Source organism: Cyanistes caeruleus, chromosome 1 (genome assembly GCF_971803275.1).
Source record: "Cyanistes caeruleus chromosome 1, bCyaCae1.hap1.1, whole genome shotgun sequence".
In the NCBI taxonomy this organism is placed as follows: Eukaryota; Metazoa; Chordata; class Aves; order Passeriformes; family Paridae; genus Cyanistes; species Cyanistes caeruleus.
Window position 1 is genome coordinate 40,559,314 of NC_141701.1, and position 18,905 is coordinate 40,578,218.

The following is an 18,905-nucleotide window of genomic DNA, read 5'->3' on the forward strand; positions in this document are numbered from 1 at the left end:
AGGGTTAAATTTTGCAATAGTCAGGAGGTGGGGTGGCTGGAACCTGGAGGTTATTCTATAACCTCACCCAGGGAGAAGGTTTTCCTCCCAGTCAAGTAAGTTTGGCAAAGTCAGTGGCTGGGTAACCTGTTCTAAGCAATCATTTGCCCATCTTGGGCACTTTCTTATGGACATTTTTGCTGTTACCACTCATTTTGTTATCTCATTGCTGTTTCCAGTAAATTGTTCTTAGCTCAAGACGTGGCTTTCACCTCCAATTCTACTCTCCAACCTGCTGAAGGGGAAGGAGGAAGGGGGGGCAAACAAGCAGCCTATGTTTTGGAGAGTCTTGGTGGGAACACTAGTTTGGAGAGTACCATTCCCAAACCACACCAACCACCTTTGTATCACTTCTCAGTTCAGCTGAGAAACAGCTTGAGAAAGTTTTGTTCTCTCTTGGAACTTCAGATGTGCGATATTGAAGTGCTTTCTGTTCTGCAAGCAACACTAACATGTTTCCCACTTGTATCAGGAAATAAATATTGGATATGTTTCCAAAGAAGGTGCCTTATTTTAGTCAGAAGTGAAAGGAATTATTTTAAATATTACTGTTCTCTAGCCTCCAGTATGTTATACTGGAGGTCAGATCAGAAACTTCAACTCCAACATTTATGAATTGCTGTGAAAATTTTGTGCCAAAAATAAATCAATATTTTTAAGAACCCACTTTGTAAGTAAAATATCCCTGCAAAGGTAATATTACACAGATAAAAAAAATGAGGGTTTGAATTATTTGTATTGTGGAAATATGAGAAATTCTTTCCCTCTGTGCTTCAAGTAATAATTAAAAAGTAGAAGTGAAGTTTTTCTAGATTTCTGCAATGTCGTGACAGTGTGCAGTGGTGAACGTGATTGCCCTAAGGATCATTACATAATTCTCTGCAGAGTATGGTGAGCTATGTGGTGTATTATATGTACTCTAATTTCTCCTTCCCTCTTCTTTGCATAGCTGTCCAACCCCAGGATGTGATGGTAGCGGTCATGTAACAGGAAACTATGCCTCACACCGCAGGTAAGAAACAACAGGAAGCCTAAAGCAGGAAATAGAGCTACTTCTAGCTCTTGTCAGCTTTGAACCTTTTTGTACTAACCAGGGACAAGTATTCAAAAGCAATTTTCAGAAAGTAATCCACAGAGAAATGTGGAAATGTGGCTGTTTTTCCCGGTTTTGTTATATTTGTGAAGGGCTGGATTTAATACAGTGAGGCAGTTAAGCAGCATATGCTTATTACTGTAGCTGCATTTCTCAGCTGAGACCTGCAGGTAATTCATTTAGTGAAATTTGCATTTCCTTGAGTGCACAAGCAGTCACTATACAGATGCTGTTGCATGTGATTATAAATGAGGTTTCTGCATACCTATCTGTGAATGGCTTCAAAATTCATAATTTGCTATTATAACCTATTTTCCTCAAAATAGCCTGCTGTCAACTAAGGCATTGAAACAATAATTTCCTGCTTCTCCAATTGAAGCAGAATGTGTTTTCTACCTTCTACCTACCATGTGGACCAGATCCTCTAGCTTTCCTTCCTAAAGGAAACATCAAGGATGGATTCTGTCTACCACTGTCCCCTCATGGCAAAGCTTTACAGGGGCTAGAAACCATTGCCCCTACCTACATACATTTTTTATTTTTTTAGTGGTTTAAGAACCACAGTCTTATGTTGGCTGGTCCTTCTTTGCCAAAAATAAATATTTGAGAGTATAATTTTAACTAATACAAATTCACAGATTGTCTGGATGTTGCTGTTTTAGATAAAAATAAATGCTTTGGTTTAGTAAAATATTTCACATCAGGATTTCTTTTCAGTGTTTCTGGGTGCCCATTAGCTGACAAGACATTAAAATCCCTTATGGCTGCTAACTCTCAGGAGCTGAAGTAAGTATTGACAACAGCACAAATGTTATTGTTTTTTATCTTCTACAAACATGTTCCTTGTGTTATTGAAGTTGTAAATTTGACTTGCTCTGAGCGGTATCAAATCTTTGTCTAAAAAGTGCAGTGAATTGGTTTGAAAGCTTTTGAGTGAGACAAAGTTTACTTTTCTCCATTAGTCTTTCTTCATTCTTGTACCCCTTCATTTTCATTAACTAATCAGGACCTGGGGGGACAAAAGGTGTAAACACTAGGAAACATGCAGTTTTCTCAGTATGTCTGAATCAGAGAGGAATAGAAAATATCTAATATGTAAGAATGATATGGCAACTGATCCAGATAGAATTAATTGGAATTATTTAGTTATAAATAAATCTGGTTAGAATAAATCTAAAAATGAGACCAGAATACCTGCAAATCCTTTTTTATTATTCACTACCCTATACTATGAGTTTAATGTCACTGAAGCAGACATCAAGTCATATGATTTTGTGCTGGCATAATTCTCACCATGAAATGTCACTTACAAAAGGACTGTGCAGGCTTTGCTATATAGACAGATGTATAGGGACATATGAATATTTCAAAAATCTGTAGTCAAGAGAGGCACTGGCAACCAGTCATCTAGTTATTGAATTGGCTTTGTCAATAAGGATGTGGGGAAAGGGGAAGGATAATTAGAGTTCTTTCATAGCTTTCCCTCTGCAACTTGTAAATTGGATCCCATAATAGATGGCTTGGAAAAACTCATGAATGCATGTAAAAAGGGGAGAACCCCGTGACTGTCCTTTCTGTCCTTTAGGTTCGTCCCTAGTCCAGATAGAAGAAAATAAAGTCTGATCATGTCACTGTTTTCCTTTCCTAGTAGTATTAATAGCAGCAGTGACTACATTTAGGCTTGGCACAGTGTTTGGCTTCCTCAGATCAAATGTTAGTGGTCTTATTCCATAGCCTTACAACTTAAGTTATAACTGAAATGCCGAACTGATGGTAGCTCTGAAGATGAATGTCAGGAAGATGAAGATGAATGACAGGAGATGCAGCAAAATATCAAAGAGAGACCATTTATATAGGCAGCTGTCCAAAGCAGTTTGCAAAGCCAGTAGGTAAACTGGCACACTGGCTTCATTTTTTGACATCTCTGATCCTCAGAGGTGTAAAATTTAGGTTTAGTTTGTTTCAAAAGAGCAGAATGGTTAGCAAGGAACTGACTTGCAAAAATGCTGACAAATTTGAAGTCATTTGCTGAGTCATATATATTTGTCCCTGCTTTTATTGGCTTTCTGCCATACAGAGACACTCACACAAATATTTTGAATAGTTGCTCCTCATGCATCACCCCCCCCCGCCCCATTCATGTGTGAATAAGTAAATTTGCATACCAATATGGTTATTTTTCCACTAAAGCTTCTAGAGTTTTGGTCATGCCATAAGGAAAGAGGAGCAACAGCATATGACTTAAATGACAAACTGCACACTGTACGCCATGTATAATAAGTGAGTTGTGAAAGACAAAGTCAAAGTTCATGGACATTTCACAGACAGAAATATGTTGCATAACGCAGTTAGCATTTAATTTCAATTAACTAGAAAAAGAGCAAAAATCAAAATCTGTTCACAGACAATTCGCAAAAGGAAAAAAGGCTAAATAAAATTATTTTTCACGAATGCACCACCTTAATTTAGGTTAAGGCAAACATAATTCAGGTGATAATTTGAAAAAAACTCTGTTTCTGTCTAAATTAAATCTTATTCCAAAATGCTGCAATCATGCTTGTGCTGGTATAGTGATATCAATAGTTAATTTTAGCATTGCTGTGTGAGCAGAGGGCATAAATGCTCATAGAATCAGGCCAGGAAAGTACCCTCATGTAGTTAGGCATGAATATGAAAAAGCTGTGTATTTTTTCCAAATGTTATTCATGTTTAATTTGCCAGAATCAAGATAAGATTTTGGCTTTAATTATGAAACTCTATGCCAGCAAAGATACAAGGCTTCCATGTGATCCACAGTTTGGAAATAAGGAAGATCTGCTCAGAAAGTGGGCCGTGATTCAGATTCAAGAAAATTCCTGTGTGAGGATTCTTGCTGCTCAGAACAATCTGAGGTAGTCAATTTAAAACATAGTAAGTTTGATGATGACTCAGATTTTAAAGCTAAAAGCGATAATTGTGGCTGATATCCCATTTAATTAAAGAGCTTGCTTATCCAGCCTTAAATAATTTTAAATGTGTATTTTAGAGAGGTATTTAGTTACAATTCAGCAACTTTTAGGAAGAGGTGGTCAGTCTTATCCTTAGACTGGTTTTTGCAGTGGTTAATATCAATTTTTAGGAGAGATTTGAGCAGTTTTTCTACATGGGTTCTACGTAAAACATTGATACTGATTTATATTCCATAGACAGTACAAAAAATATCAGAAAATTCTTTTCTTCTCTATGGGTTTGCCTTAACTACGGTTCATATCCAGCACCTCTGGTGAGCTTTTAAGGGAGAAAATGTACCAGAAGTGCTCCTAAACCTGCAGCTCAGTGTTTGAATTTTACATGCAGTTGTAGTTCATCTTCCTAAAGATAAAGCAATCCTCTTGGAGAAAGGGACAAAATAGGAGGTACTCAATGCCCATTTGCAAGAATTTATATGTGAAATCACTGAGAGATTTATTTTTGAATAACAAATTTGGAAGAATTGGAAAAGAACTTGTAACCTACACCCACCTGAGGGTTCACATCTCTTAATCTGACGTCCTGAGACCTTCAATGTAAATCTTCAATGTAAATCTTATTTTCTTGGCTCTGCACAGGAATCCATTACAGAGGATGACTCCCTAAGCTAGGGGCCAGTCCAAACACCACTTAAAAGCTGACGAAATTCCACACCATTACTGATTGCAAGACAGTAGATTTTTAGTGTCTTTTGTCTTCAGGAATTTCACAATCCATACAAAGATATAACCAGTATTTAAAAAACCCAACCCAATGGTCAAGATTAAGAGTCTTGCTAATGAAGCTTTTTACTAATTTGTCAGCGGCCTACCTGAAATATCCTTTTACAGTTTCATTAGTACTGATAATATCCCAGCCTCAAATCTTCAGTGATTTACAGAAGAGCTTGGACTACAATCTGTTTGGAAATCTGTCTGCTGCCAGAGGTGGTAAATACAGATGGGGTGATATGAAATTTAGTTCAGTGTCCTTTTTAAGTATATTCACAACTCCCAGAGTTTCAGATCTGAATGTCTCACACAAAGAGCTTTTCTTGAATTAAAGTCCACCTCCAGTCTATGCAGGGAGCCCTTCCATCTGTGATCATCTGATAAAACAAGTAGCCAAAATTAATTTCCTTAGTTTTTGGCAGGTGTTTTGGATTTACTTGTGAGCCTTCACAATCTCCAGACATCTGCCCTTGCCTGCTCCACATGACATTGTGCCCAGTCCTTGTCCCATACTTAAACAGGTCAACATTTAGTTCTACACAGTCAAGCATATTCTGGCACTCTGCAAACCCCCACCTTTACCTTTGCTGTCAGTGTGAGGCAAGTCATTCTGACAAAAATATTTTGTTCACGAAGTGTCATCATGAAATGTTTTGACATTATCTTCAAAAAAAAAGTCACCCCTTTCTTCATTTGAAATTATTTGCTGTATTCTACTGGAATCAATGCATAAATTTGTTCATGTCCAAAAGAAGTCAGATTTTTTGACAAATTAATTGTTCACAGAAAACTAGTTTTAAATATTCAGTGAAGAGATGCACCTGCACACTCAGATGTGCTATTACAATTATATTTGTAGGTGTTTTCCATGGCAGCCTACCAATGCCTAGATGAAATCACGAATCTCTTTAACTCAGGAAAGATTCAGTAAAGACTGAGACTCTTAAGAGCACAGTGAACCCTGCAAGTTTCCTTAATGGTTCAGTACAACACTGTTTGGCACAATTCCTTACGTAATTCTGATACTCTGTGAAAAGCATAGCATTTCAAAGTCCCTTTGGGTTGTTTCCTGTAAGAACTTTGTGTTGTATAATACAGAAATATAGAAAAGGCTGGCATAATTTCAAAGGCAAATGGATTTTGGTGCTGCTTTGTTTGCTGAGGTGTGTTTATATTCTCTGAAAAAACCTCAAACCAAACCACCCCACAAATATACAACAAGCTTAAATTTAAAAAAAAAATAAAAAGAAAAATTAAAGAAAAAATAAAATCTTTGTACTTCTGAGGTGGAAGGTGTTAACAGAGAGATCCTGATCCAAACCCCACAGAAGTCAGTGGAAAGACCTACTGACCCTAGCTGTCTTTTGAGCACAGCAAGCAAGGAGCCCACCCTGCCAGGCCACTGGTAAAAGCACAGTAACAAACAGGTTTTTTTTCTTTTTTTTATTGTGTGGATGTTTCAGTATTAAACATTCATACTTGAAAAGGCTTGTTTGTTGTGCATACACAGAGAAACCCCTTAACTATCAGAAATAACCATAATCCAATTGCTCAGCTGAACACCCAGCTGAATCTCAAGCTAGAGAGAGATGGTCCTGTGCTATGCTTACAGTGCTAGAATACACAAATTATTAAATTCAAATTCTGGCTATCATCTACTGATGCCCAAAAGTAAAACTGCTCCTCTGCTTTCATTTTCCCTTCTGTAAATACTGGCAAAGTGCTTATTTATATCTCTACCTGAAAACATCATACCAATAACAAACAAACATGTAATAGCAAATTTACAGATAGATCTATATCAAGCTGGTTTTTTTCTTCTCTTTGTAATGTTGATTCTGTACAAGGAAAAATGTTTGATGCAAACATTGATATAAACTAACTAAATCTGCACATCATATACAATATATTTCACATTCCTTATTAAAACTCTGCTATTAAAAAAAATAAAAATAAATCCTCCCCAAAAAAGGGAGCCTGCTTATTTAAGAAAAAAAACCAAACAAACAGCAAGAGGTAGGTTTAATTATTCAACAAAAGCTCTGCTGTTCTTTCTTCTACTCTAGACAAAATATAGGTTTTGTCTATATTTTTATTATTATTATCTACTCTGTATCTTTGTGACTGTACTTTGTAAGCTTCCTGTATTATTCCATAGGTGCCCAACACCTGGCTGCGACGGCTCTGGCCATGTGACAGGGAACTATGCATCCCACAGAAGGTAACAACCATCCCATCACATGGGGCTGCAGCGCTCAGGGCTCTCACCTGGCAGCAGCAGAAAGAGGTGGCTCTTATTCTGTGTGCTTCTTTCAGCTTGTCTGGTTGTCCTCGTGCCAGGAAAGGAGGTATCAAAGTCACTCCTACCAAGGAAGAAAAAGAAGACCCTGAACTTAAGTGAGTACAGGAGCAGGGGTCCACCACCAGTGGAGGGGGAGAAATGCCCTGTAAGAGCTCAGGACTTGAGGATTCATAGGGAGATGCCCCAGTTAACCTCAGCCATGTGAGAATAGTGCCCAGAGCTGGAACCAAACCAAGTGTTTCTGCTTCCAGTGGAGTTGGTGGAGTCCATCACCTAGGAGACTGAACAGTGAGGAAGGATTGCTGTATCTGCTTGCATTGCTTCAATTATTTTAAAGAGTGCTATGCAAGTGCCAATTGGTTGAAAAAATTGGCAAAATGAATGAAAATTATTACTGACTGAGGTGAAACATGTCAGCTAATTAAATCAGAGTGACACCTTCAAAATATGTTCCAGAGAACTTACATATCTGTAAGTCTCATGTCTTTATCTATGAATGAAAATTTCACTTATAGTGAAAACTGGAAACTCAGTAGAGATTCACTACATTCCTGGACTGAATTCACATTCTATTAAAATTTGTAAATGATACTGCCATAATATAAAAGTGAAGACTGAGTAGTATGGAATGTGGTCTTAATACTTGCTAATGATATATGCAAAACTGCAAAACATTGACAGAGGAGCACAAAAAAACCCCTATCCTTTCCTTACAAGTATTTGCATGGGTTTCCATGCAAGTTTTACGTTTCCTGCAGTTACAGGAATCCACCCTCTGCTAAGATAGAAAGGAGACAATGCTGACTTTCCATACACTTGAAGGAGGGTGATTTATTGCCTGTGATAGAATTTCAATTTTCTTTTCAGGTAAAATTCTATCTAAATGAATGTCTTATTTTCTTAGTCTCTACGACTGTATTTTAAATCTCCTTATTTTAAGATAGCTGAACCCCCATAACCCAGATTGACAAGAACTGGATGCTCTGGTACAATGTGCCACCAGGGACCCAGGCTTACTCCATTAAAGCAAAGCAGCAAAGGCAGCCAGAATGATTTTCTTGGCATTTTTTGAGACTGTCTTTTCCTGCTCTCTCCAGTGAAAATGAGGGTTCTTTTGCTGTGTTTCTGTAGATGTCCAGTGATAGGCTGTGATGGCCAAGGTCACATATCAGGTAAATACACTTCTCATCGCACTGCTTCTGGTTGTCCTTTGGCTGCCAAGAGACAGAAGGAGAGTCCTGTCAATGGGTCTTCACTATCCTGGAAACTGAACAAACAAGAGCTGCCACACTGTCCTTTGCCAGGCTGCAACGGGCTGGGTCATGTTAATAATGTTTTTGTCACCCACAGAAGGTATAACTTTGTGTTTTCTCTTTTCATTTTTCCTTAACGTTCCACTTTGAATTGGCAACATGTGAGTTTAGAGTCAGAATAAATTGTGCTGAAGTCTTTTGAGTAATAACTTTGCAGCTGAAGTAATACAAAACAGAATTACTTTGAGATACTTAAACTTCTATGTCTTTTTCTGTGTTCCCATTGAAGCATGACTTTCCAAAGTGTTCAGATTAGCACAGTGCCTATGCATTTTAAAATTAAGTGTAGTTTTTCCCTAGGGAAATATGGAGTTTTATCTGCCTATCTTCAAAAGAAAAGAGAAATAGCATTGAAATGTCACCAGAAAAGCTTTGGCCAAGAGTCATTTATTTCATCTTTCTACCAGTGGAAAACTTATAAACTTCGTATTTAAAGAGCTAAAGTTACACAAAGAAAAAATCAATAAGCACCCAGCACTCATATGGATTAAAGAAGCTCGAAGTTATACCAATCTTACAAAGAAAATTATCCTTACAGAGAAGGAGTCACACATATAACTAACAACATTAAACACCATCTATCACAGTGAAAAATAATAATCTGACCATATTGAATCAAAAATAATCAGAGTCTGATTGGCAAGTTTGGTTTTCTGTCTTTAATAGTAACTAAGTCTACATTCTCTATCTCCTTTGCTTTCTTCCTAACACTTTGAGCCAACTTCTCCAAAACAAGAAATGCCCAAGGTCATTTGAATAAATTCAGAGTCCAGTGTTATCCTAATTTATTTCCTACATTCCACCTAAAAGTCTTTTCATTAGGACACTACTGTAAATTGTGGCTAATGAAACAAGTAGCAAAAACCTGTATGTTAGCTAGTAGCAATTCATAGTACAGATGATTCCTGTCCTCCGTAAGATGGGTCATTCTCAAGATCATGCTAGTTAAAATGACACAGCAAATATAACTTTGTTCCACAGCCTTTCTTAGGACATTTGAAACCTAACAAGTAACTCATGGCTTTCAAACAGTCTCCCAGTTGACTACCTGCTCTGGCCAGAGATAATAAGCAGAAATTTAGAACTGAAGAGCTACCATCTTTCCTTGTATAGCTTTTAGCCAAGCTAATGAAAGCTTCTTTGTTGTTTTGTTGTTTTTATTTTTCTATGTGGAAATGCCATGTCTGATAGGATTCTTTTTTTTTTTTTAATTTTTTTTTTATTTTTTATTTTTATTTTTACACACACACACACACACGCACACACGCACACACACACACACATATCAAACATTTTCCTGTGGAACAAATTTTTCCCTCACTCCTTACTCAGCTACACCTAAAAACAAATCCTTCTGCCAGTTTTTTAGCATATGGGTATTTCTTCTTTGTTATTTATGAAGATAGTATTAAGACAGTGCAATTCCTCTTAGCCCTTTAGTGGGCTATAAAAATTGCCTCAGATAATTACCAGCTGATGAAATTGTAAGCTTTGAAATAGCAAAATGGAATTTAATGTGAACAATGGTTAAAAAGCAAACTGACTATATAATAGACCCGTTCAAAAAAGCTATTATACCCTATAGGGTATATCCAGAGTTATTATTGTATTGATCATTATTATATATCAACAAAGTGATACAATAATTGTGCACCATGAACATCATCCCATTAACTAATTTTTTTTAGGATAGTAAACTTGCCGTTTTAAAGGACCATACTCTCCTCCCTTTTGGAGCAAAAAACCCCAATTTATAAGTGTTCAGACTTTAAGAATTCTGTAAATGCATCTTCATATAGCTTAACAGTAGCTGCTACTGCAATTCTGATTATTTTGAAATATGCTTAAGAGTTGTTTACTCATAGATTGAGATTTCTGTGCCAATTTTCAAGCTGGAATATACAGCTAAATGACTCTTTATGAGTTATGTCATTCCCTGAAGCCATGCTATAATGGAGATTCTGATGTGACCTTAGGTACAGAGGTCTGTCCAAGTGCATGATAATATTGCCTGAAAGGATTGTTGCCATTTTCAAGTGGGTGCTAATGTTTTTTTCTCCTATCTGTTTCAGCCTGTCTGGTTGTCCTCTGAATGCACAAACCATAAAAAAGGGCAAAATTTCGGAAGAATTAATGACTATCAAGCTTAAAGCAAGTGGCGGTAAGGAGATCTGTAAAAAATGATGACATTTATTTAGATAGAAGGGCCCTGACTCCCATTTATACTTGTGCCCCTTTATGCCATTCTGGCATTAATTCTCACTACTTTCAGATGTCTCTAGCAATAAAAAATCTTGACTAACAAAAATATTTGCATGAGAGATTATAAAATAATTCTCATTTACATTTTGATAACTCAAAATTGAGGATATGCTCTCGTCACAGAGCATAATTTTTTTATTCGTGTATGCTTTCAATATTGTTTTTATTCATAAACGATTAGTTACAGATCAGGAGGACTTAGCTATCTGATGAATAAGGTAAGAAGGGAGAAATATTGTGGGCAGAAATTGACTCATTTCTCTAACTTCATTTCTACATGGCTTAGTATCTATGCAGTGCTTGTGCAATTTAGCTAACCTAAGTGCAAAGCAATAATTACCAAAGAGTTGCAGGGGGAAATGTGTAGGAGTCTCCCTTCTTATACAGTGTGCTTTAGCAAGTTGGGCATTGAGCCAGGATTCAGGAAATTCAGTCTTTAGCCTCCAACTGCTGAAGAAAAGGGTTGCATTACTGCTTACAGGTTTCCCAGGCTGGCTCCCCAGTAGACTCAGCTCTAGGCTTTAAAGCAGTAACAACAGTGGCACAAATCTCCAGACAGAGGTGGGCTCAGAGTGATACTCTGAGCAGAAACAGGCACATGTATTGCCAGCAGCTGCTACTGCTCAGTATTTTTCAGGACAAGGCTTTTATTAAAGAACTGAAGATTTTTTTTCTTTGCTATGTAACTTGTTGGGATAAAAAAGACTGGCTTCCTTTCTTATTTTTTTTTTTCCCTGTAATACTTATTAGCTTTCAGAAACTTTCACCCTTTCCTGTTTAAATGTCACTGTTTACCAGAGATAACTAAGGCTGTGCTTATTGAGGTTATTCTGCACAGCACCCACAGAGATTCTTGCAAGATCAGAAACAGGTACAGATGAATGAAAAATTATAATACTAGTGAAGATGTTTCCCTGGTGTGTTTCCTGAAAAAGAAAGGTTGCTGTTGTATTCCTTTTAAAACAAAAACCAACCAACCAACCAGCCAGCCAAACAAAAAACCACACCCAAGCACCATAAATATTTCGCCATGTTTTATGATAAACTTTCCTCTTTCTGGGCAATGTTTCCTTTCTGTATCCTCCAGCTTGTATATGCATGATGTAATGAAAAAAAAGAAATTGTGAAAAAATGAGGACTAAGATAGCCCCATCTATGTTTCAGCTCATATAGATGTTTAACAGGTAGGAAAGAATTTTGACAATAAAACAAACTAAAAGACAATTTAAGGATCAATCATTTGTTAAAAAGCTTATTTTCCTGTAATGCAGCTTGTTACTCATACATCCATTTACATATGGATACTTTAAATCTGATATTGTTATTTTCAACTATTTACAGGTATTGAGAGTGATGAAGAAATAAGACACTTGGATGAGGAAATAAAAGAACTAAATGAATCCAATCTTAAAATTGAAGCTGACATGATGAAACTTCAGACTCAGGTATGCCATAAATATAAAACCTTTCCTTATGCTATGTCTAAACATGATAAATAAAGTAAACGCTTTGTAAATGCTACGTTTAAAAATAGATAGTCTTCTCTGCACTTGTTTTTCCAAGCTTTTGGTTTTTTGTTTTTTGTAATTAAGCAGCAGGTATTGTCTTAAAGATCTGCTGAATGACAAATTCAGGGCAGTTTGTAGCTAATCTTAGCAAGCAGAAATAAAACATACTTACCGAAAAAAACATTCAGTTTCCTTTATTGACCAAACATTTGCTTACCAAACCATGGACGTCCTACGACTTGAGTTTTCATGGATGATAATTCCTCTTACAAACCCATTCCAAGTTTTAATGAGAGTTGAATTTAATGAGTTTAATGAGTTTAATATGTACCTAAGAAAATTTCCCTAGTTTAGTTCACCCAGTGTCAACTATTCAAATAGTTTGAATTTTTCCTCCAGGCAACAGCTGGTAAAGAATTTTGTTAATTTGTGTAGCAGAGGATTTTGATGGGAGTTACGAAAAAAAGTCATTCTCTTTCATTATTTTGTGTACTGGAGAGATAAAGGTGGCTTTAATATGCTGATAGCGGTTCTATGGAGTGAGCTGTATACCTTCATCCCTTCAGACTCCCAGATGCACCTGGAAGTTAACCTGGGCAGACTGGGTAAAAGCATGAGCAAAAGTTTCAGAATTTTCTGAATAAGAGTGAAATAAAATGAAATCTGTGAACTGAATATAAATCTAGACTGCTCTAAACCAGAGTGCAACCACACCCCCCTGTATTTGCACCACGTTGGAATGAGCAGCGTTGACTCATGCTGTTTGTGCAATAACCACTGCCTGTATGGTCTAAACAAGGTACAAGCCTTGCTTCTACCACCTGTGCTGGATCTAAACAATCTGGCCTCACACCACGGCAGCTGTGGGGATATCCAGCCCAAACTGCCCTGCAGGAGGGCTGTGCTCACTGTCTCAGGACAATTGGTTCTCTCTGATCACTGTGAGATTTGCACGGAGATTGCCCAGTTTATGCAGTCAGATTTCTTCTCCCCAAACTTTCTCCCTGGTGAGGGCAGTTTGACCAGTAAAGCCTGAAGTGAACTACAGAAGAAGCCATAAATCTCCTACCTCCTTTTACTCTACCCCAGCCAGGTGTTAGACTGCTACAAACACCCTCCAGAGGAGGGGTTGTAGTGCAGGACAGGTGCACAAAAAGGGGTTTCTCACAATGAGGAGTTTTGCCATGTGTCTGTGTGTGAGCTAAGAAGTAAAGTGGCCACAAGCAGGAGGCAATTAAGTAGTGCAAAGAGGTGCATACTAATTCGGATAAAGTGGGCATGACAATTGTGGATATGGCTGAACCAGTCAGTGCCTTGTCATTGCTCTGACGGGGTGCAGGGATGGCAGCCCGTGGTTCTGCCCTGCTGAGCTGTCTGCTCCCGGGACAAGGAACGGGGCAGGAGGGGGAGCCAGACCCTTCCATTGCTGGTTTTTTCAGCACTGCTTTTGAAATCTAAGCTTTCAGATCTGAGTACGTCCCAGAGTTCTCACTTTAAAAAGATACCATTTTTTCTACCTTGGCTGCTTTTTCTTGCTCTTTCCAAACCCCTCCTTTCCATTCTGTTGGTCGGAGATCATCTTTGTGATACATGCTCAGCCTCTCAGTTTCCTTTCCACTCTATTTTTTTCTTATTGTTCCCAGCACCAGGCCTGTTGCTAATCCCAGCCAGCCCAGAGCTCACCCAGGAGCAAGGCGGGGAAGTAGCACAACAGCTAATACCCGTTCCCTTGCTATTGTGGTGGAGCAGCAGGGATGCTGTAAGAGCAAGACAGCAATGTAAACATCAGCCTCCTTTCTCCTTCTCTCTGCCAGCCCTGAGGCCACACTCTCCATCCCAGCTCCACACTGACCTTCCTCTCCAAGCTCAATTCCCTCCTCCCACTCTGGGACACTCGCTAGTGCCTTGCTACCACAAGGTTTCCCCATGAACTAGCGGCAAAATTTGTTGTTTCAGAGCAAATACAACCTCTTCTTTGCTTTGAATGCTCTGTGGAGAAGTTATGTGTCTCCTAGAAAAAGTACATCTGAGTTTCAGATCCACCATGGCCTCTCTTGTAATCACCCAGCTGACTCTTTCTGTTCAAACTGCTGTAACAATGCTGCCAAGGGTTTGTCTGTCTGTGTTTGTGCCTGCCTGTCTCTTTTAGATCACATCTATGGAGAGCAATTTGAAAACAATAGAAGAAGAGAACAAACTCATAGAGCAGAACAATGAGAGCCTGTTGAAGGAGTTAGCTGGCTTAAGCCAAGCCCTTATCTCCAGCCTCGCTGACATTCAGCTTCCGCAGATGGTAAGACCACAGCCAGCAGGGTAACAGCTAAGTCTTCTTTTGAGACTGTCTTGCCAGCACTTGAAGCAGATGAGCAAGCTCAGGGACCGGCAGGAGCACTGGAGCTGCATTAGCAGAGAGCACTTGTAGGATGATTTGCTTTGCAGAGATGCAGGATCATGAAGTCTGTGTGGGAGTAGGTGCAGTTCCTTTCAGGAATGAGCCAGCCCTGTTATCTCCATCCTCTACCATATCATGCAAGGCAGACTTTTCACTCAAACCTCCCTGTCTGAACACCACCCTGCACAGAGTGAAAACTTCCCTCTGATGAGAATTATGAGCTTATTTACTCAGGTCCCAGATCAAACCTATAACCTGTTTCATATACATAATTTTTCTGGAGACAACCAAGGTCTATCTTCTCAAAAATTTCACATCTTACTCTCAAACACAGGCCAAATCCACAGAAGAACTTGTGTTTCCAGTCTCCTTTCCAAATGTCAAGAGTGCCACTGGAAGATTAAGAAAGGACAGTTAAGGGGAATGTCAGTCACAACCCCAGAGACAAATTGGCCACAACAAAAAGAAAAAAAAGCTTACACTAACCATAATATTTCCAACTCCTTTTCTTGCTTGGAGACAGTGTGGATTCCCCAGGACATGTAACTCCTATAATTTCCACGACCCCTCCCTTAATTTGGATGGCTGCCCCGTTTATGGCTTCTCCTCAGTTGCCATATCGCTCCTTTGACATGCTTTGGGGTTGGGTTTTTGGGTTTTTTCAGCCTTAATTTTACCTCCTACAATTATAATCTGTTTTGTCTCCATTTAGGGGCCAATCAGTGAGCAGAATTTCGAAGCATATGTAAATACACTCACAGACATGTACAGCAATCTGGAACGGGACTATTCCCCCGAATGCAAAGCTCTGCTGGAAAGTATCAAACAGGCAGTGAAGGGCATCCATGTGTAGGATGTGAAAGCTGCTGGGCAACAGAAATTACTTAACAGCAGTAAACTCCAGATGGATCTGTTAGGAGTTCATGTACTGCTAAGGGGTGTAGGTTGCCATGCTGCATTTACAATTGCAACATTGCACTAATTTTTTCCCAGCTGACATAAAAAAAAAAAAAGAATAAAACCACAACAGACTATTTGTATTAACAGCAATGCACTCTGTTAGTATATTGTATTTATTTCAGTACAATTTCTTTTTTTTTCTTCTTTTGCACTCAGTTTTTGTAAAGTGAATGTAAAAAGTGTGTGCGACTATTTTTTATATTTTTTATTTATTTCTAATCAAAGAGTTGGTTTTTTTATCTTTTAACAGCATTTTTGCGGCCTGCCATATTTTTACAAATGTGTTTATTAATTTATTTTCCAATGGGATTTTAAATAGACTGAAAGCTATACTGTAAATTAAATAACTTGCTGGGTTTGTACAGGAAGAAAAAAAAAATACCTATGAAAGTAACAAATGACTGAACCGTGGTTCTAGTTTTATTTTCCTCACATCCTGCTTTTTTATAATGGCTTTGTATCAGAAATGGGTTTGCAGTAACATGAGATGTGAAGATGCATGGAATGAGAAGATAAATGGTGCCCACTAGTGGGGAACTTGGGCTCTTAAAAGCACAGTATGCTGGAAAACAGTGTGTTAAAGAATATGTTAGCAATAATGAAATATAGCAATCAGCAAAGCACTTGACTTGGCTGTGTGATTTAGCCTATGAGAATGATTATTTAAAATGCTTCAAGAGAACTTCAGATTTATTTTACCACTGCAGTTTTTGTTCAGAGTTAGCTCATGGAGGAAAATGACAAATATCTCTAAACAAGAAGAGTAATTAGGTAGGTACTGGTACTTTTTTAGTACGAGACGTTGAGGTTTTAAGCAAGTGACCAGTATTGCAATGGATTTGGATTTTAAAAAAATGCAAGCACATCCCAAGCTAAAGGCTTTGTACATAATGAGTCGAACACATCTCCCCTGAAATGGCATTTAATACTGGTTTGAAGGTAATGGCAGCTGAGAAGGCAGCGGTCTGGAGGGCAACAACACCCCTCTGGCACCACGGTGGTCGCTTGTCCCTTTGAATGACCTGTAGCAACACCGTGACTGGTTTCTCCCATCCTTCTTCACTAAGACTAGGCTGATACTGAATTTGTCACCAGTCTTCTGGTAGGGTTCCAAGTGCTACAAGAGCAGACAGACAGGTGGAGGTGTGGACAGACGAGCACTTGCGCAGAGGTGCGGGCGTGCGCCTCGGTATCCGGTTAGCCTGGGTGTGGAACTTCTGAATCCGTCAGAAACTAGCGGTTGCTATAACAGAGGCAATGTCTATTTCAGGGATTGTAAGTAATTAAACATTGTTTCAGAAGTTTTTTTTATATTTATTTTTTTTAAGAAAAAGGTATAAACAACCAGCTAAACTGCCTTTTTTGTATGCACACACACCTCATGTGCATATGTGCCTCAGTGTAAATGTATACATGGATCTAGCGTGTGTTTAATTTTTCCGTGCTATAATGAAAGTGTTTATTTTTATTAGCCGCATTTATATTTAGATTGAATATGATGGCATTCACAGGCTTGACATATACAATTATATTATTACTGTTCCTGCACAAAAGTACTATTCAGAAGTGATTCAACTCTCATGCACTGTGGTCACTGTTCTGCATTAGGTGGGGCTTGCTTTTTCTTGGGGGGTTGATTCAACTCTCCGATCTTAGTTTAGACAGGGGACAATGTGTGTTCTTAGGAGCTGTGTTTATTTTTAAATTGATTTTTCAAAAGCTACCATATGTGCTGTCTAATATAAATAGGAGAACACCAAACAAAAATTTGCTATTAAAGTTATTGTTCTTGCTAAAAACACAAAAAAGCAAACATTTGTTATACTTGTTAAATGCATACAAAATGAGTTCACTCATTACAAAGACTAAAATTTAATTTACTAAATATTTTAACAAATTTGTTATATATTTTATTTAACTAAAAAAAAAATCTCTTACTGACCTAAGTATTTATTATTATGATTTACTATGGCTTCAGGTTAATTTATCTGTGTTTGGTTGTTTGCTCAGGATGTTCTGTGAAGTATGTTTGTATTTATTTGCCTCCCTTGTACTTGATGTGTTTTGTAATGTGCACTGTTTTGTTTTTTTTTCTTTCTGTTTTTCTTCCTTTTTTTTTTTTTTTTGTGTTTAAATGCATTGATGAGCTATACTGTAAATTAGACCTTTTGTAAAGAGCAATGATGTATGCATTTTTTAATTTGGAGTAGTTTGTATACTGTTTCTTCATACAATTAATATTTCTTACATCCAAACAACAAAATTGTGTTCTGTGCTGTACATTTGGTGTATGGTAGGAAATAAAATTGATAATGAAATATTGAGCAAGTTTCTTGGGTTTTTTAGCCTCTAGATGCCGACTTATATTACATTTTCTTAACTGCACCTGGCACTATACGATATGTCAGATGGTTCACTTGCTTTGTGTATAAAATGTGTCATCCTCGTAAGTAAATTTCTGATATAAATAATTTAATTAGTGTTTTACTTTGTCAATTTGAAATAAGGAGGAGAAAAATAGAACCACTTAAGAGGTCCCTTTCACTTCTGAAAGGAAAAAAAAAATTCAAAATGATAATCACTGCATTATTTAATGCATTCTTTTCTTGGCAGTTGTAGACTTCATTTATACTGATAAAGTACTGGATTTGTGCTGACCTTTAACAGCTGCTAAATGATGTTTAAACATAAAAGCCATTGTAAAGTTTCCAGCAATTTGGAACCGCCCACTGTTCCAGTGCAATTTTCTGCTGAGAATTGCTGTGCTTAGACATTGCAGAAATAAAAATCTGCTGGTTTTAGAAAGACAATATTTCTATCTAATGGACTTTCTTTTTTCACTGCTCGTTGTAGCGAAAACAGGCCAGTTTTATTTAGGATGTGTGCTAATGGCTTCAGGAGCATTTCTTGTCGCAGATTCCAACTTTCCAGAGATAGAGAATAATTTTCATTTGGAAAATAAGTCAAATTTAAATGCCATAAAGTAGCTGATAATTATTTATTTGAATAGTCATATTTAGATAAACTGAAATGGACTGACACATAAAAAAAAATGACATGTCCTGCATTTAGCTAGAAGGGAATTTAAAAATTTGCATCACATGAATCTGGGATGCTCATAAATCTTGCCAGGTTTCAAGCTGTAGGGTCAGCAAAGGGCTGGAATGAAGACAGACTGTCCTGGGAAGCTCTGCTCCGGTGGAGTTCAGAGTTTTCTTTGTTCTAGGACACTTATCCAAGGGCACTATGAGCTGGTTCTTTTTATTAAGCCAATTATTATTTATTTATATAATATGACAATTAATATAAAATCATAT

General features: G+C 37.7%; 1 protein-coding gene across 3 annotated transcripts in view; it reads left to right on the plus strand.

The window, feature by feature from the left end:
• ST18 (ST18 C2H2C-type zinc finger transcription factor) overlaps positions 1-17,912 on the plus strand; it is a 237,748-nt gene extending 219,836 nt beyond the window's left edge. For all 3 annotated transcript variants that reach the window (XM_086888301.1, XM_086888311.1, XM_086888318.1), the window contains 9 exons: positions 989-1,051; positions 1,850-1,918; positions 7,010-7,072; positions 7,168-7,248; positions 8,285-8,506; positions 10,539-10,627; positions 12,070-12,173; positions 14,386-14,529; positions 15,341-17,912. In XM_086888301.1, the coding sequence (XP_086744427.1) occupies positions 989-1,051; positions 1,850-1,918; positions 7,010-7,072; positions 7,168-7,248; positions 8,285-8,506; positions 10,539-10,627; positions 12,070-12,173; positions 14,386-14,529; positions 15,341-15,481 (976 nt within the window). In that variant the 3' untranslated portion in view covers positions 15,482-17,912. The remainder of the gene's footprint in view (positions 1-988; positions 1,052-1,849; positions 1,919-7,009; positions 7,073-7,167; positions 7,249-8,284; positions 8,507-10,538; positions 10,628-12,069; positions 12,174-14,385; positions 14,530-15,340) is intronic.
• Positions 17,913-18,905: the final 993 nt, after the last annotated feature.